This window comes from Rhinatrema bivittatum, chromosome 3 (assembly GCF_901001135.1).
Source record: "Rhinatrema bivittatum chromosome 3, aRhiBiv1.1, whole genome shotgun sequence".
NCBI classification, from domain to species: Eukaryota; Metazoa; Chordata; class Amphibia; order Gymnophiona; family Rhinatrematidae; genus Rhinatrema; species Rhinatrema bivittatum.
Window position 1 is genome coordinate 52,291,202 of NC_042617.1, and position 20,211 is coordinate 52,311,412.

The 20,211-nt window shown below is 43.7% G+C and overlaps 1 protein-coding gene across 3 annotated transcripts in view; it reads left to right on the forward strand.

The window, feature by feature from the left end:
- The window catches only part of ANGEL2 (angel homolog 2), a 96,826-nt gene that overhangs the window by 30,589 nt on the left and 46,026 nt on the right, over window positions 1-20,211 (forward strand). The window contains exon 1 of one of the 3 annotated variants that reach the window (XM_029593221.1): window positions 18,030-18,823. The exons of the other annotated variants lie outside the window; for them this stretch is intronic. Within the exon in view, the coding sequence (XP_029449081.1) occupies window positions 18,724-18,823 (100 nt within the window). The 5' untranslated portion in view covers window positions 18,030-18,723. Of the gene's footprint in view, window positions 1-18,029; window positions 18,824-20,211 lie in introns of those variants that run through there. 3 annotated transcript variants of the gene reach the window in all.

Genomic DNA, 20,211 nt, shown 5'->3' on the forward strand with positions numbered 1-20,211 from the left:
ATTTTCCGTTTTATTAACCATTCCCTTCCTAATAATTCCTAACATTTTATTTGCTTTTTTGACTGCTGCAGCACACTGAGCTGACGATTTCAATGTATTATCTACTATGACGCCTAGATCTCTTTCTTGGGTGGTAGCTCCTAATATGGAACCTAACATCGTGTAACTACAGCTAGGGTTATTTTTCCCTATATGCAACACCTTGCACTTGTCCACATTAAATTTCATCTGCCATTTGGATGCCCAATCTTCCAGTCTTGCAAGGTCCTCCTGTAATGTATCACAGTCTGCTTGTGATTTAACTACTCTGAATAATTTTGTATCATCTGCAAATTTGATAACGTCACTCATCGTATTCCTTTCCAGATCATTGATATATATATTGAAAAGCACCGGTCCAAGTACAGATCCCTGAGGCACTCCACTGTTTACCCTTTTCCACTGAGAAAATTGACCATTTAGTCCTACTCTCTGTTTCCTGTCTTTTAACCAGTTTGTAATCCACGAAAGGACATCGCCTCCTATCCCATGACTTTTTAGTTTTCGTAGAAGCTTCTCATGAGGGACTTTGTCAAACGCCTTCTGAAAATCCAAATACACAACACCAACTGAGCAAATGAACTTGACCAAATGCAAAATATATTGTCGATGTAATGCTTCCACATTATCAAATGTTGGTAAAAAGGAGATGTAGGTATATGGCAACGCTCAAATTGATCTACATACATACAGGCCACAGCCGGGGCCATAGCAGAACCCATGGGAATACCTTTGATTTGATGGTACAACTGTTGATAAACCTGAACAATATGTTTCTTAAGAGCTATTCTAGCCAAATCACATACAAAATTTGATTTTGTATACAGTAAACTCCATAGCTACCAAAGCTTTTGCAATAATTTTACCAGCTGCATCTTGAGGTATGTTTATATATAAAGACGATATATCAGCTGTAACCAACCACCATTCAACCACCTCTGTATCGCATAGATAACCTGAGATGAAAAACAATCAAAATGAGCAGGCGGTTTATACATACAGTTTAAAGCACCTTCTCTAACTCATACAAGGGCTCCCTCCCATAGATTCCAGTCATTTCCACATCTCTATTGGCCCACTCAAACTCTCTTCACTTGGATCCCTATACTTCATTCTATATATGAGCTTTGGATCTTGAGTTCGGGGCACCTGTTTCAGGAACCTGTAACACAAGCTAGGCTCTTTTTCTCCCATACTAGCTAGGAAAAGTTGCTTACACCTCAGAGAGAGTAGATGCCTCTGAGCTGCTCTGTATCACAGCACAAAATCCTGAAAGTACCTAAAGTATATTAATAACAAACTTTTTTATACAGCCTAGGAAACAAAATTAAAATATGTTCAGAAAACTTACCTCTTCTTGTCATCACAGCCTAGCTCATCATTTGCCTGTGACTCCCAGAGGTTGCAGAAAGGATTTTTTGCTTATGGCAGAAGACTGGAGTGCAGTGTTTTTATTTATTTTAAACATTTATATCCTGCTAAATCCAAAGTCCTAGGTGGTTTACAGAGGAACATCGATACTATAATCCATACAATACATACTAGTAGTGTCAGACTAAAAACATAAAACATATAAAATAATAAAAGCATCTTAAAACAAGAAACATAAAAAAGATAAAACAAAAAGTAAAAATATAAAAACTACACTGTATTGAATAATAAAATGATGACATCAACCTCAAGGCATCTGCAAAAAGAAAGCTTTAAGTTTTTTCCTAAAAGATTTTATACATTATTCTTTTCTCAAAGCCTCTGAATGTTTGTTCCACAGTACTGGAGCCTTTCGTGAAACTAATTTAGCCTAGTTAGGCGTGAATTAGGAATATCCAGAAGTAATTTGTCAGCTGATCGTAGTGCCCTTGTGGGATGATATATTTTTTAAAGTGAGCTGACACATAGAGGTGCTTCATATACCAGCATCAAAACTTTAAACTGAGCTCTTCAAGCAACAGGGAGCCAGTACAAGGTATAAAGAACTGGTGAAACATGTTCATACCTTGATGTCCCAGTCAGAATTTAAGCCGTGGAATTCTGGACTACTTGTAAGGCTTTGATAGCATAGTGAGGGAGCCCCAAATAAAGGTAGTTGCAATAGTCCAGGCCATTAAGGACAAGTGACTGAAGGATAGTTCTAAAATCAGCAAACAAAGTATGGTTTAATTTTCCTCAACAGACGGAGTTTGAAATATGTGTTTTCACTACATATTTGATTTGAGGTTTGATGAAAGGTTCAGCATCTAATATTACACCCACATTTTTCACTTTGTTGACAAAAGGGATAACAGTCCCTTCAAAATGAAAGACAGGGGAAGCTGAAGATGGACACCGGCTCAGCCTAATAATCTGTCTTAGCAATATTAAGGCTCATCTTATTATGAAAAAGCCACCTTTTGACGGCATTCAAATCGATTGATAGAAAATCCAAAGTAGTATTCTCAATAGAATGAACCAGGAAAAAAAATTGAATATCAGCATAATTGGATGAAGCATCTTGTCCACAGAAATGCCACCGAAATCAACTTGAAGGTAAGAGAAAAACCAGGACAAAACTGAAACCAGCAAAGCCTTTTTCATGTAAGCGCTGAATAAGAATATTATGATCAGTGGTGTCAAAGGCAGGTGATAGGTCTAATAAGACCAAAATAAAATAATTACCTTGATCAAAACCTCTGATCAATGTGACCAGGTTAGATCTAAGAAGGATCCCCATGGAGTGTTTAGGCCTAAATGCAAACTGGTACTGTTGCAATATATTGTGTTCAGATAGAAAGTTTTGCAGTTGATGTTGAACAGCGTGGGTTTTAGCAAGTCTTTTGGTCTGCAGATTGATGCATTGGAAGTAGGCCTAGGGGCACTTTTTACCCAAGAACACCTTTGTCTTTGTACCTCAGTTGGAAACTACTACCAAAAGAGAGGACCTATTCAACAACCGAATGCCTCGCCATCAAATGGGCAATGAACCAGCTCTTTGGTGTTGAAAACTAATCATGCCCCCCTTACTAACATGAAGGAAGGGCCAATAGAAAACTGATTATTGTAAACTATCCTTTAGTGAGAGTAGGAGATGGGATTGAGATTAGGCTTGTATGGTGCATGATGCTGGTCTCATGGTCTATGCTTAACCTTTACCCATAGAGAACAATGGTGTATGTTTGTTCATGCAGTAAAGTGGGAATAAGAGGTTTTTTCCTTTTTAAGCCTTGATGTCAGCAATGAGTGTGTATTTTTGTCTATGCTTTTTTTTGAGGATTGTTCTTTTTTTGCCTTTGGTTGTAGCTGTGAGTTATTGCCTTTGTCTACTGGTGCAAAAGTGAATAGATAACCTTTTTGCTAATGGAGGGAGTAATAACAGATCTCTACTCCTAGGCCTGAGGCTGCCTTCAGTCTGCAGGCAGCCTCAGGCCTAGGAGGAATCATGGAAGCACCACCAGCGAGAAGAGCCCGCCTCTGGACGTCTCATCATTTATCTCAGCCTCTGAATTGAGTGACTTGTATGCTACAGATGGAATATAATGGCTTTGTCTAGGTGGATATCTGATTATAGGAGTTTATTTTTGCTGCTATAACTCTGAGTGTGGAAACCTGTTTTTCCTTATTCAGTAAAAGAGTACCCTTTGAGCCTGGTCAACCACATTTTTTAAAGGACCCTAGTATCTGCAGCTGGTCATGTTTTATGTACCCTGCACTGGTGATGTATTTATGCTATTAGCCACTTCAGGCCCTATCCTGGAGTGGGGGGGGGGGGGGGGGGGGAGCAGGATATAAATAATAAAATAATTAGAATGAGATGATACCTGGATTTGCAACCCTACCACTACATCATAAGATACAAGGAGAGGAGGTGGCTCACGCCGAGAGTGTAAACAGTCTGAAAAAGTGGGGAGATGTGTGATAGGTCTATAGGAGACATCATTTGCAGGGACCAAGAAGAAAACAAATCAATAAAGTTAGCTATAATTAAAAACAAAAAAAGCACAAAATGACAAAATGGGATTCCCTGGGAGGAGTTTAAAGAGAAGAAAGGGTTCTGGTGCCAATCTTCAGCAAGGGCCATCATCTGGAGGCCTATAAAAGGCAGACGGAAGAGCTCAAATGGCGTTCAGCTTAGAGAAGGTGGAGCAGATGAGGACAGAATCCTGAAGGAACCTGCGGGGAAGGAAAGCTGGAAGGAATACCAGGAGCTGAGCCACGCACATGAGACTGACAGACTTAAATTAGGTAGCAGCATCTGCACGGCCTCTGGAGGGGATCCGAAAGGGCAGGAGCAGCAGCCAGCGGATTCCCATGGATACTTGAAATTTGGTGGCTTTAATACAAGGTTTCATGACAAAAACTGTCCTGGCTTTCAGTATTTTGCGTTTGGCAAACCTTTGAAAATCAATTTTGAGAAATTAGATATTGAAAAAGAAACTACATTGACATGTATGAATATAGCAAAAGGCCTGGGAGTTGGAGCAACGCCCTGGGTGTTAAGACTACTAATTATGAGATAACTCGGGCTATATAAGAAAAAAGAGCTGTGTTGATTGGTTGGCACTGCGGCAGCAGCCCTGACCCGTTCTGAAACCCATGATTTCTGGCATCTTATTTTCCACGAGCTTTGCACTTCATACCACGTTTCCCTTTCTCGTTAACTTCTGCTATTGGATGGGGTTGGCTGACCACTTGATGAGTTTCTTAGGGGAAAAGTTGATGTTTTACTAGTATCAACACTTGCAGTTTGAACAACATTCGTATGTATCAACACTTATGTAGGTTTTTTTGGGGGGTTTTTTGAGGATTCATTCAGGATCTGTTGGAATTGCTAAGGCCACAAAGTAAGGCTTAAGGGTTCAGAGATCATTCATTTCACATACCATTAATCTTCCTTTCTTGGCTGTGACCTATTAGTCCTCCTAATTTAAGAATTATATTAAAAATGCTTAGGTGCAGATGTGCAGCAGTGTCGTAGTGTATTTTTCACTGTCAGGGCAACAATGTCTAATTTCAAAACGTTCCCCCTCATTTCTTCCTGTTTCCCTGCTCCTGGCTGGGTCCTGTTGAAGTGAAGCTAAAGGATTCATGTCTTTCTAGTAGTGCACAGCACAGATCCTGGCTCCACCAGTGGGCAGGTTACATGTATTTATGACTTGTGATGTATCTAATGATTTGTGTTGATGTTCCTTGCCTTTTGATTGTTATTTATTTGGAGGGGATAGCAAGGTTGCTTACCTGTAACAGGTGTTCTCCTAGGACAGCAGGATGTTAGTCCTCACACATGGGTGGCATCATCAGATGGAGCCCGGCAAGGAAAACTTATGTCAAAGTTTCTGGAAATTTTGACTGGCACACTGAGCATGCCCGTCCACGCGGGGTCCCTCTTCAGTCTCGTCTTTTCCGCTGAGCTTTTGTCTCGCGGTTATGGAGCTCTGCTCTTTTCATCATATGTTCATTGTTTTCCCGGTCGATTACAGACTTCCTGTGCCATGGTCCCTCTTCCTCCCGGTCGGTGCAGTAAGTTTTTTTTTCCTTCCTTGCGGAAGTTAAATCACAAGCAGATTGTAATAAATTGGAGGACCTTGCAAGACTGGAAGATTGGGCATCCAAATGGCAGATGAAATTTAATGTGGACAAGTGCAAGGTGATGCATATAGGGAAAAATAACCGTTGCTGTAGTTACACGATGTTAGGTTCCATATTAGGAGCTACCACCCAGGAAAGAGATCTAGGTGTCCCTCCTCCCCCCTAAGACCAAAGACCTGGGGGAGATGTTTGGGGCATCAGGAGTGCGCCAGGATGTGTTTTGGAGGGGCTTAGGCAGTGGGATCAAACTCAACTTTTTATTTTTGGGGTGTTTCATTTCATTTGTGTTTCCATTTCAAGCAAACACAATATGTGTGCCCACCCCTAATGGCACCAGTGGAATAAGATGCAAGTAGAAAATGTGTGAATTTCAGTACACAAACACTAAAAAAGACTCTTGCTACAGTAACCCATGTTTTATGCACATAACTCTTGGTTTGTGCGCACACATGCACATGAACCAATTTTTTGCATATGGTAAACATATACTTTTGGATTCACTTTTGTGGGGGGGGTTTAACTCCCATACAATTAGCTTTGTGCCCCTAAATCCTGAATGCAGGACCCCCCCTATAGACTTAACACGAGCCCCAGAAACTTTACTCTCCCTCTGAGCAGTAGTTAAACTTCCAGCGGTAAGAAACTCCTTTCTTCTACAAAGTAGCTCTTTAGCCCCTAGGTTTCTGTACCACACGGTGCATGACCTCTCTTCACTGTCCCTTTATAGATATGCAAACAATGCTGAAGGTGGGGTCTCACCAGAGGCCTGCAGAGAGGGAACATTACTTCTCTCTTTACTAGCGATACCTCTCATTGCTCCTGATATAAAGTGTGCTCAGCTGTGCGTACAATTGTACCCACGATTTAACAAGGAGTTGAGTGCACAAAAATGTGCACACAAACTAGTGTTCCTCCATGCAAACCCTCATCTTAATTAATCAAGGCATTAGCTAGTATTCCCCAATGTAGAGAGGTACGTAGGCTTAATGCATATACAATGATTTGCAAAAGTATTCGACCCCCCTAAGAAAGTCAGATGTGTGTGATTACAAATGACACTTACACAGATTGTGAAACATCAAAATACGGGAAACCATATAAAGAAATAATGAAATGATTAATGGCAATAGTTTACAAACAATTTACAGGTCCAGGTGAAACAGGAAGGCAGATTCCCTGGCCAAACAAGATCACTTACCTCTTACTAAGCCTGGCCCCGTTTCCAACAAAGAACACTCACTCCTAGAAAGTGTAATATATAGAGAGGTGGGGGAAGAGGTGAAACATCTGCTGGCTCATCAGGGAAGCATTGATGGGTCTTGGAAGGACCTTGTCAATAACCTTTTTTCTTTTTCCCTTTCACACAGAAATGTGTTTTCTCAGTATGAACGTATTTCTTGACTTGCTTTCTCCAGTATTTTATAATGAGGATTGTCTTTTAGTAAGCTGGAATTGTAAAATTAGCTGCCAGTGCAATCAGCCCTGCAGTTTCTAGACGATCCCACCCATCTACCTAGCTGCCCCAGGAAAGGGCTGTTCAGCTTCGAGAAGAGATGACTAAGAGTCTGTAAACTCCGGAGTAGCATGGAACAGGTGCTCATTTACCTTTTCAGATAGCACTAGGACTAACCTAGGGGACACAGCATGAAACAAGTGGCAGATTTAAAACCAATCAGAGAAAGTATTTTTTTCCCCACTCCATGCACAAACAAGTTGTAGAATCTGTTGCCAGAGATTGTATCCAAGACACTACCATAGCAGGGTTTGTAAGGGGTTTGGACAAGTTCCTGTAGGAAAAGTCCATAAACCATTATTACCAGGTAGACCTGGGAAAGTCACTATTTGTCCCTGGGAGTAAGCAACATATTTGGGATCTGCCAGGTACTTCTTGGCGACCCAGATAGGCCACTGTCAGAGACAGGTTTCTGGGCTTGACGGCCTTTGGTCTATCCCAATATGGCACATCTTATGTTCTTAACTAATTATTCTACCTACAGATGCACATTGTGCCAAGCAGTTCTGCGGATATATTAAGCAGAATAGTGCGTGGCACATATTGGAATAAATATGAGTCTAGACAATATATTAATCTTAAGCAGGATGATCCTTCCTGCCCAGGAGACAGACAACTCTATCCATTCCTGAATATCATTTTCATATTTCTGGATAACAAGGACAAAGCTCTCTAAAGAGGTCATGGAAATTATTCACAGTTCAGACCATGAGATATTGAAACCCTATCCTCATCACCTTAAAACACAGATAGACATTCTGGCATTACTCTTTGTCCGAATGGGAGCAGATCTGATTTTGAAGTTAATTGTATATGCTGACACAGCAACGTACTCCCTCAAGACTTGTATTTTTTAGCATTGAGAGAGAAAAAAGGGTAAGAGAGACAGGAAAGGAGGGTGTGAAAAAGTAACAAAAAAACAGGAGTTCAATGTCCTCAATATAACACCTCCCTCCTCCTACAAGATCACCACCACCAGTATCCCCTCCCAGTCCTCTTCCCCCCCTGCAGGATGTGCTCAGCATCTCTCATCTCTCTTTGCCCCACCTCCCACCCATTTCTTTCTTTCTTTCTTTGTTTCATATGTCATCATTCCATGTGAGAATCACTAGTTCACAACGGTGTACAGGTTTGACACTCGCAGGGGAGTTACAGAGGTAGGCAAACAATCTAGAACTAGGGGATTACTAGAGAGATAAATACATACTGTGCAAGCGTAAGCAGAATAGGGGTGGTAAGGTTTGGGAGTAGTGGTTAGAGCGGTGGGCTAGGAACCAGGAGACCAGGGTTCAAGTCGGACTTGTGACCTTGGGCAAGTCACTTTACCCTCCTCAGGTACAAACTTAAATTGTAAGCCCTCTGAAGTGCTTAAAAAAAGTACGGAAAGCATAATATGAAAATCTAAAGAAATAAATATTTGGTCATCAGATTGTAGGGGAATGGGTGAACCAGATTAGGGAGGGATGAGAGTAAGGGGGTTCCCCATCTTTTACTCTTACTCCCCCCCCCCCCCAGTCTCCTCTTCCTCTCCTGTCCCCTCACTCAATCTCTCTTTCCTCCACCTAGCATCAGTATCCCTCCACCCAACCCCCTCCCCATCTTTGCCCCTTCCCACGGTGCTCAATATCCTCTTTCTCTCCCCCACCCCCATTCTTCCCCCACCTATTGCACAGTGCTGTTCTGTCTCTTTCCCTCACCCCCTCCAGCAGCTTAATCCTTGGTCACCACCAGGCGAAAAAAAGAAAAGTCTTTTCCCCTAGTCTCACCTCTTACTTTCTTTGGTGGTGTGCAAGTTTCTCCGGTCAAGCATCAGCAGGGTGAAGTTTGGACTTCAACAGCTTCAGATTCGAGGCCAAGATGGAGGCAAAGTTCAGCGCCGCCAGCAGATTAAAAGGGATGGGCAGGCAGGCTGGCTGCTCTGTTTCCTCACAAGCAAATCCAATCAGGCAGCAAGCAGATTCAGATCCTTTTATCAGCCTGACAATTTTACATGTAATATACTAAATAATTTAACATAAAAGGGGTGAAAAGGAATAAGGTTACAAAATAATACCAGTACGGAATACAGCAATTACAAGGACAAATCTCCGGGTCTGGGCATTGATTAGAAACCGTATTATTGGCGTGAGTTCAACACGACTTTTCTCATTTTATGCCATCTCACGCTATATGTGGACTGTATGTTTCTTTTTTTTTTTCTTACTGTATTCTCTGTTTTCTTTTCTGTGGGCTCAGTTTGTTGTTGAGGTCAGTATTTCTTGATTAATGTATAACAGCTGCATTATTCTTTGTACCTTTTTAACAAGCTTATTTCTTATATAAGATATTTTTATTATATGAATAACTAACTGCCTTTGTGCCCATCCCTGGGAAAGTGAGCATGTATATTACTAATAACGATTACAGTTTGGAGGCTTGACTGTCAGGGAGTTTTTTTTCCAGCAGATCTAAAGTTGGGTAACTAAAATGTTTATATATTGTATCTCACATACATGAAATCCTCCAATACAAAATGTCTCCAACTTAATAAAAGGATATTTCAATTGAAATTATGACCTTCATACTAGCACTACTGGTTGAATACCTTCATTTGCCTTACATGTAATCATTGGTCTGTGTCCATTAACCACTATATATTCAGATATTTTTAAGCATATTTTCTTTGCATTTAAAATGGTGGAATTTTAAGTCGTGCACAGCATTCAGTCCATACGCCTGTGCAGGACCTCCCCATTCATTAGAAGAATGTGCTTACAGAGACTCAATTCTGGAAGAAGTTTTGCATGGAGAGGAACATTGGCCCAAAACAGGAGATTATGGTCAAAGGCACATATCTGAGCTTGTGGCCAGATAAGTTGAATTTTCATTTGTTAGCCATGAAACAGCTTGATGTCTTGCTGACATTTTTCTCTTGTTCTTCTGTATTTTCTGTGTTTTTGTATGGTTTGAAATCTCTGTCTACGTTTCCTAGCTAGAGTATTATTAGAATCCTTGCTAGTTCGTATTTAAGGAAGTGTCTCCTAGATTTATCAAAATTTGTACAATAAGTAGAGAGTGCATTATACAAATCAACTCCTCTTGTACCTCTCATCAATTCAAACAACAGAAAATGTTCAGTGATGTCAACTTTGCTGTTCGTACCTCTTATTGTGTATGTAAAACCGCCCCCCAAACTTCACCCCACGTCTCTCTCTCATTACCATTAACTCCTTCCAAACTCCTCCCATTTGCATACTAACGAGCATTGCGCTATTTAACGAATGCGTTAGGGTCTTAATGCTAGCATTAAGGCCCTAACGCGAAATTTTAAATGACCCTGTGTGTTTGCTGATTTTAAAAAAGGGACTGGTATCCTGAATACCCACTCTCATGCCCACAGAGAAGACAGACATCCAGGAGTCAGAAACCCAGGAATAAATGGATTACATTGGGCTCTGGCAAAATAAGGCCTGTGATGAAGAGACACCACTCTGCACCATTACCCTTACATAATACCATTTCTGCATTGGGAAATGAAGAAGCTCAAGCAATAGAAAATGAAGTGATGTCCGAAAGGGATGCAAGCACCCAGTGCACCCAGAAACCCTTAAACATTATCAAATGGCACAAAAGGAAGCTTCTTCTCCTGGGAGACTCTGTCATCAGAGAAACCCATTCGGGGAAATCATTCTGATGGGGGCGCAACAGTTAAACGCCTTCCAGGATCCTCAGCCAGTAGAAATACCAACCAGATAGTCAATGCAATTACAGAAGAAAGTAGAGACTGGGATATTAATGTTATAAGCCATCTGGGGACCAATGACTTTGCTAGAAATGGTATCCTTGAAGTACAGGAAGAGTTCCAAAATCTAAGGAAGAAATTAGACATATGGTAAAGACCATTCCCTTTTCGGAAATATTACCTGTCATGGAAAGGGGAAGGAACCACTATGTCATATAGATAATTCAATGTCTAGCTCAAAACATGGTGTAAAGAACGTGGTTTTGGATACATTGGAGGCTAGGGCTGTGCATGGAGCAGTAAAACTTTGTATGGTAAGGATGGTTTACATGTGTCCTTGGCAGGAAAAAGGATGCTAAACGAGAAATTCAAAACATACATTATCAAGCATTTAAACTAAAGGGCAGAAGTGGCCAATGAAATTGGTATGTCATCCTCAAGCAATACAGGAAATAGGAGGAAACAATAAAATCAATCAACTCCAAAAAGCAGAAAAGGTGATTAGGAAGAGCAGCAAACCAAGTGAGAAAGTGGGAAAGCTATGATCATAAATACTTGTAGTCTGGACAATAATATCCCAGATCCACAAGCCCTAATGGTGGAAGTGGACTTGGACACCGTTGCTGTTACAGAGATATGGTTCACGGAGCCTCATGATTGGGGTCAGGTCATCCTGGGCTATAATGTAAGGACAGAAAGGACAAGAAAGTGGGAGGAGCAGCTCTTTATGTCAAAAATATCCAAGCAACTGAAATGCAAGGGACATGGAGTAGGGAAGAATCATTAGGGGCTGTCCTAATTGGTATGGTCTATAGGCCCACAATTTAGAAAGAAGAGCTAGACAGAGATCTGCTCGAAGCATCCAAAAGGTGGGAAAGAAGGGAGAAGGGCTCCTCTTTGGAAATTTTAATCTGCTGGATGTAAACTGGAGAATCTCTTCTGCAGAATCTACAAGAAGTAGAGAGAGAATGAATTCCCTTCATGGGGGTTCTGCTCAAACAAATGGTAATGGAACCCATGAGAGAAGGAGCAATACTTGACCTAGTGCTCACTAATGGGGATAATGTCTCTAATGTCCACATAGGTGCCCACCTGAGCACCTGTGGTCATCAGATGATATGATTTGATATCACAAATAAGATACAGAGAAGTCACAGGAAGACCCAAGTTTTGAATTTAAAAAATAGACTTTGTCAAAATGGGGATGTTCCTGGAGGAAGAATTAGAAGACAGAGAAAATGGGTGAGGTGAAACAACAGTGGGCCAAATTAAAAGAAGCTATTACAAATGCAACAAATCTATATGTTAGAAAAGTAAAGAAAAGCAAGAGAAGAAACCGATCTGATTCCCAAAGGAGGTGGCTGAAAAATAAAGGCAAAAAGAACAGTGTTCAAGAAATATAAAAGGATCCCAAAAAGAGGAATACAGGGAAGAATACCTGGTGAAACTAAAGATGAAGAAAAAATCAGGAATGCAAAAGGTCAAGTGTTAGAAAGGAATAAGCCAGTCCACCACCTCCATGTGCGCTGATTAGGTGCTTGCCACCTTCTAAGAACACACCAGCATATTTCCTTCCCTCAGAGCAGACGACACCAACAATAAATCATGCAGGATTTCTATTAGGTGGCCCACTTTCCTTCTGTCCTGGGGGCGATCGATTGCACACACATCCCTAAAAGGGCACCAGGGAGATGGTGCTACCTACCGCAACAGTAAGGGATTCCACTCCTTCAATATGCAGGTGATCTGTGAGGCAAAGGGACTCATCCTGGATGTCATCCTCGAGTTTCCTGGATCCACTCACGTTGCTTACATTCTCTCGCAGTCAGGTATTCATGACCGCTTCCAGGAAAGAAGACATCACCGGGGGCTAGCCACTAGGTAAGAAACAATCTATTGCTATCACCATATCACAACCAGCCTCCTCTGTGAGTGTCCCACATCTCTATGTTGCCTGCCTGTCCTGGAGAACTCAGACCTAGCCTAATCCCCTCATATACAATCCTACCAGAATTCCTAGATAACTGCTTTGCTGTGGTTTCTCTCTTGTAGGTGACAGAGACTATCTCCTCAAAACCTGGCTCATGGTCCACTGTGGCCACCCCACAGAGTGCTGCTGAGGTGCGATACAACAGAGTCCAATGAAGGACCAGAGCACCTTTGGCTAACTTAAAACCCACTTCCGCTGCCTAGACAATCGGGGGTATGCCTCCTCTACAACCCAGCTAAAGTCTTTCGGATATTCCTATCTAACTTGGCCAAAACCAGACACATACCTCCTTCAGAGGATCTAGATGAGGAAGAAGAGCTCGGTTAAGAGGAATTGCAAGTGATACATCACCACAGTCAAAGACAGGCTATAGAGGAAAGGAACACTCTGATACTAAGATATTTTCATTGGTGATTACAGTGCTTTTATTTACAGTGGATAACCTTTAGTGCATAAGAAATACATCTAATGCCTCTTTGGGTAATTGCTGGCTTGGCAGGGGCTTGGGGGCTGTGCTTCTCTGGACACCCTCCTTCTCAGTACAGGTCTCTGAGGGCGCTGGACCAGGCTTCTGAGGAAGCTGCCTGTTGGAGGGTTGGTCAGGTCTGGCTGTGGCTGGCAGGGGGCCAATCTTGGCAGCACCTCCAGACAGCTGTCATCTGATGGAGCTCTTCTTGGATGCCACAGAATTCATGGCGTAGCCCCTCTGCCTCTTCCTGCATTGCCACCTGGAAACTGTGGCTCTGTGGCCGCAGGGCCCACACCTCCTCCACAAGACAGGCAATCAGGGAGATGAGGAGGCGCTTGGCTGGCCGGACCTCCACCTCTGGTCCCCACCTTCCTCCTCTGTAGAGGCTTCCATTTCCACTTGCTGTTCTGCCACCTCCTCATGTGGCTCATCCACATGTTCCCCCATGGTATGGGCATCTGGACCCACCTCCTCAGATAAGAGTCACAGAGCTGGCATATGCGGCACCAAGGACGTTGCAGCCTGCTTGGCCCTGGCTGTTCCTCCTGGCCATCCATTGTACCAGTTTTAGTTGTACATCATAGTTATGTTTGTATCTCGTTTCCATGTGCACAAGCAGTACAGAAGTCCAAGGGCTCTTTCAGCACCTCAGATACTAGAGTGAAAATATATTATGTTTCTCTTCCAAATCTAGCCTCCCTCCCAACACACGCATTTCACAATCCAGCCTAGCTGCTGAGGATAACAGCTATCTGCAGCCACTCTTTTCAAGGGTGACTTCTTGCCTCTAGATGAGTAGACCTGCAAGCTCATCTCTCACATTCAAGTAATAGGGTGGAATACAAACAGGATTTAGGAACTGTCCAATTGGCCGGGAGTGGAGAGGAAAGTCAAAATCATTAAAGAACAACTTTACCCCAAACCAAATAAGCCTGATACTTCAATTTCTATGCATATACAGCATAGTTCTCTGCTTCAACGGCAGGGGAGAAGAAAAACTGATACTACACACATCCAGCAGAGCTCTCTGCTTCAACGGCAGGGGAGAAGAAAAAAGGGTTCGCACTCACAAAGCGGGGAGTAGCTGGCTTGTTACGGCGGTTACTACCCCAAACCAAATGTGCCTGATACTTCACTTTCGATGCATATCCAGCATGGCTCTCTGCTTCAACAGCATGGGAGAAGAATAAACTGATACTTCAAGCATATCCGGCATAGCTCCCTGCTTCAACGGCAGGGGAGAAGAAAAACAACCAATAAGGGCTGTATAACATAGTCTGGGTAAAACAAATAAGCATGGGTGTAGCTTGCTTATAGCGGCGGTTACTACCCCTACTATCCCTAACTAATCAAGCTAGATATTTCACTTGGATGCAGCTCCATCACTGCTTTCTACATTAATGGTGGGGGTGGAAGGGAAATAGAACCAAGAGCTAAGAGAAACAGATAAGTATGAGAGAAAAAAATGTGTGAAGCTTGCTGGGCAGACTGGATGGGCCGTTTGGTCTTCTTCTGCCGTCATTTCTATGTTTCTATGTTTCTATTAGGTCATGTGGCCATACAGATCAGTATGCAACAGAGAGCCAATGATGATAGCATGTTAGATACAACATCCATATCCACCAATCTTATAGGGCAGTGGCCAAAACAACAGACCTGGGACACTGTAGTCAAGGGGTAAATCATCCTCTTCTGTGTGGGCACATGTGCCTTTCCTCCTGATTTAGGAAGGACCTGCTTTAGGCACACAACCTATACATCATTTAGAAAGCTATCTCTTGACATACAGTAAGACAACGTATCTTAGAGATAGTGCTTACCCTGCTGCTGGGAGGTGTTCAGATCCCCCACCCTACTCATGGTGAACTCCACTATAGTGGGACACACCAGCCCCTCCGCCACCGTGAAACTTACTTGGCTGTCCGCCCCCCTCTGCTTGTGACCTGGCTTGCTTCCTCTTGACAGAACACCGCAGGTCATGCCACTTGTGGCCCATTTCCCCCACACTTTGGCTGCTTTTAAAAACAGCATTGATCCTGGCCTGGATTTTCTCCCATAGTTGTTCTTTAAGAAAGAGCCATAGAGAACCATGTAGTTCATCATGACCTCCTTTACAAGCAGATCGACCTCGCTAGGGAGAAAGTTTGGCTTGCGAATGTGTCCTGGCTGGCCTTGAGACATGGTGGCATGAAGAAAGCAGAGCCAGACTCCTCCTTTATATGGGCGTAGGCACGTAGCACTCGTACAGATACGCACACAGAAGTGTAAATCCCATGCAGAATGGCACGTAAGTGGGTGGGTCTTACACGTGCATCTAATTAAAGTAGATAGCATTATTACGCGCTTTAATTAGTACATGCAAGCCTTCAACAGGTTTGTCAAAAGAGAAAGGTTCAAGATGGTATTCTTGGGCACCCTAATTCCCCTCTTGCAAAGAGGGGACTGGCTTTGCTCCCTCGACCTGAAAGACACACCCACATCGCGATCTCTCCCAGTCACTGGAAATATCTCCGCTTTGTGGCGGGCCTCCGGCATTTTCAATACTGTGTACTCCTGTTTGGCCGGGCCTCCGAACCAAGGGTCTTCACAAAGTGCTTGGCCATGGTGGGCACCTATTTATGTCAGCTGGGAATCCAGGTCTTTCCATACCTGGACAACTGCTTGGTCAAGAGCGACACTCAAGCGGGATCATTGCGGTCGCTACACTGGACCATTCAGGTATTGGAGCATCTGGGGTTTTTGATCAATTACCCAAAATCCCATCTCCAACCATCGTCACGGCTTGATTTCATAGGAGCCATATAGGACATGACGCAGGCGAAGGCCTTTTTGCCCCATGACAGGGTCTATGTGTTGCAGTCCCTGGGGGAGATCCAGGACAGCCAACTAGTGCCGGCACGATGCATGTGGCAGCTTCTGGAACACATGACTGCAACCGTCCATGTCACCCCGTTCGCCCATCTGCATATGCGCCGAGCCCAGTGGTCCCTGTGCTCTCAGTGGCAGTAGGCCACCCAAGATCTCAGAGTCCACATCCAGATTTCCCCCACTCTCAGGGATTCCCTGGCTTTTTGGAGATCCCCGTCCAATCTGAAGCAGGGTATGCCATTTCAGGCTCCCCCAACCCCGATTATTCTTACCACAGATGCGTCTCACCTAGGTTGGGGAGCCCATGTCGACAGCCTCCATACCCAGGGTCTCTGGACTGCCCAAGAAGCCTGTTGTCAGAAAACATCTTGGAGATGCAGTAATCCGGTACACACTGTGAGCCTTCCGGGATCGCCTGGCCAATCACTTGGTCCTCATTCGGACAGACAACCAGGTTGTCATGTGATATATCAACAAGCAAAGGGGCACCATATCCTTCTCCTCTATCAGGTGGTGGTGCAGATCTGGTCCTTGGCTCTGGCTCAGGGGATGTTGCTCTGGGCAGTGTACTTGGCCCAGGCGGAGAACATCCTGGCAGACAGGCTGAGTTGCACCTTCCCACCCCACGCTTAGTCCCTGAAGCAGGAGATGGCGGATTGAATCTTCCATCCCTGGTGAACCCCAGATGTGGATCTATTTGCCGCTCCCTGAACATTAAGGTTCCTCAGCAGTGATCCCTGTCCAGGTCAGACAGCTAGCCAGCTACAGACGCCTTTGCCCTCCACTGGGGGACGGGCCTCCCCTATGCATATCCTCCACTCCCATTGCTAGTGAAGATTCTCTTGAAGATTCACCAGGACAGGGGGACCATGATCCTCATAGTCCCCCCTTGGCCGCGACAGGTTTGGTTTCCGCTCTGGTGGGAGCTCCCCCAGCGGGACCCAGTCAGTCTTGGGACTGCCCCGGACCTTCTCTTGCAGGATCCATGCATGCTGCACCACCCCAACCTCCGTACCCTGTCCCTCACGGCCTGGATGTTGAGCAGTTAATCTTGCAGCTTCCTGACCTCTCAAAGGAGGTGTCTCGAGTCCTTGTGGCTTCAAGAAAGCCTTCCACGAGGAAGTCTTATGCATTGAAATGGAGGAGGTTTACCGTCTGGTTCGAGCAGAAGAATCTCGACCCCCCCTTCTCCTGCCTGATCCCGGACTTCCTGGTTTATCTGCTGCACCTCTTGGAGGCTAGCTTAAAACCAACTCCGTTTGGGTTCATCTCAGTGCCATAGAGGTTTACCACCAGGGGGTGGATGGTTCACCCATCTCAGTGTAGCCGATTGTGGGGTGGTTAATACATGGGTTACTTCAGCTGCAACCTCCCCTATGGACCCCAGCAGTATCCTGCCTTTGCCCTCTTTTCATGGTGTTCAATATCTTTTCTTTTTTCCTCCCAAATTCCCTTTCTTGCCCCTCTCTTGTTATCCACCTATCCTACAGTGGTACTCTCTCTTCTTTCCCCAGATAGCTAATCCTCAAACAGGCAAAAAAAAATAATATTTTTCCCTTAATCTCGCCTCTTCACTTCCCAGGCTTCAGCAGGGCAAAGTGGGGAAGTGAGCAGCTTCAGGTTCAGCACTGCGATGAGTAGAGAATTCAGCAACAACAGTAGGTTCAGGGATAAAAGCAGACAGCTCTGTTTTCTCAAAAACCGCCAGCTGCACAGTGAAGATAAAAGCAGAGAGATGCAAAGTGCTGGAAGAGCACTCCTATGCGACTGCATGCACCTTCCTCTTTCTTGTGTGTTCTGCGGTTTCTGTCACCTCTGATTGGCTGTCACCCACGAGTCATCACTCTGGGACTACACGCACCTTCCTGTTCCTACTGTGTTCTGCATCCACTCTGCTATTTCTGTCCCCGCTGGTTTACTGCTGCTCGTGAGTCATCACTCTGCGACTGCTGGTCTGCGCGACGCAAAGGGAAAAAGCTGACGAAAGCATTATAGGGAGCTGCTAATAATTAGTTGCCCAGTCACCCAGCCCAAAACTAGTGCAACTCACACAAAATATTTTTCCGGCACAATGGGGGAAAAAAAGTAACCCGACCTGGCAACATTGATTCAGTTGACGTCTGCGTCTGTTCTTTTCCTGTCACCTTGATTGGCCGCTGCAATGTGTCATTACTCTGCGACTGCTAACTGGGCTGCCCGAGGCAAAGAAACAGGCGCCAGCAACATCGAGGGCTGCTAGCACGCAGGTACCCAAATCGCCCACCTCAAAACTAGCTCACCCCGCACAAAAATATTTTTCCTGCACAACGGGAAGAAAAGTAGCCCGTGAAATAGCCCAGTCTGGCAACGCTGCCTGCTTCCTCTATTCGTTGCTTGTTTTCTCTTAATCGCCTCTGCTTTTGAAGGAGGGGGGATTCTCACCTTCTCTTGTCTATGCCCTGCAACTTTTCATCTTGCTTTCTGCTGAAACTGGATCGTTTTTATTTCATTTACACTTAAAACATTGGCATCATTAAAACATAACTAAAATATGCAAAATGATAATTGTATAATCTAGGCTAATGACAAAGAAAGCTTTCGTCCTTGTTCTCTGGAAATGGGTTTCCTGTCTTGATGGAACAATCAGGAGGTTTGCCTGGGCTGACCACAAACTCTGCAAAGGTATGTAAGGGAGTAGTTTATCGGCATCATATTCTGGCCTCTCTCCATTTTCCTTTTATCCATTATCATATTTATTTTAAACCTTCACTGGTATGCAACTGGAAGTCAGTGTAGTTTATTCAATAAGGGAGAATCCTGATCCCTAACAGACCTAAAGCCGTAGCAGCCCTATTTTGTAATAGTTAATTAACTTCATCACAGCGGGGAACCCTGCATAAACAGAACTGCAGTAACTGAGTGTTGGTAAAATTGAAGCATTGTAGGATGATAAAGCAGAACCAAACATGGATTTAAACATGTTTTTAAATGAACCATTGTTCCCTTTTCAGTCTAAAATCTAGGAATTTGGCTAGATGTTAATTTGACTTTTGAAGTGCAGATTTCAGCACTAGTAAAATCAATGTGTGGCCATCTGCGAATTATAACATCAGTTAAGACCATAATTATTTAAGAATCTTGCAACAGTGATCCAAGCTAACAACAATAACTATTTTGTTTAAGATAAAGCCATTACACTATAATATCCAACTCTTGTCAGTTTTCTCTTTCTTCCAGTCTTCTTTTATCCGAAGATCAAAAACAACCGAATATTGTCTGTGAAGCTGTAGCTGTGTAGTCCTGCTATCCTTATAATATGACATAAATGTGCCATATGGATATTAAATAGGGCAAAAGGACTTCATTTAGCAGAAATGGAGCTGTTTCATATGCTTCCTGACTCCTTCTGTGATTTAAAAGCTCCTAGTCTGTGTACTGTGATCCTGCAAGAACTTTGCAGCTTTATAGTCAAGGTTAATGTAGTAGGGAATGGGATATATGCTTGCTCCCTAGACCTACAATTAGAAAGAGCTAGGTTTTTGAGAATAATTTGTTATGCTAATATCTTGCATATTATCCCAAACTTAGCTCTGTTTTCTTAACATCACTTATGCTTGAAGGTTCAGCAGCTGATTATATGTGTCAGTTCTTGTGTTTTTAACTTATATTGAATTTTCCATTTTCTCATCCTCCTGCCAGACCAGTTCAGACAATCTAGATGTATTCCTTTTACCAGCCGATGGTGGCAGAGGGCAAGCTGATTTTGGCCTGAAATCCCTCCTTATATAGACTGGTGGAGCAGGAAAGACATCAGTAGTTCTCTACCTCCAGAAGATGGTAGGTGGGTTCTGGTCCAGCAGGAAGGTGGATAAAAAGAAGGCTCCTGTGGCAGCAGTCTTAAGTCAGAGGCTGATTTCTCCAGCAGAAGCCAGGACCAAGCAGGGGACTCTTCTTAGGACGACAGTCAAGAAAAAGTTGCTGCGCTTCCTTCCCTAGGGCAATCAGGGCTGAGGCCTCCCTGTATTCCCCTTCTGGCTAAAGAGGGGGCACTGTACCTTTTTAAAAAAAAA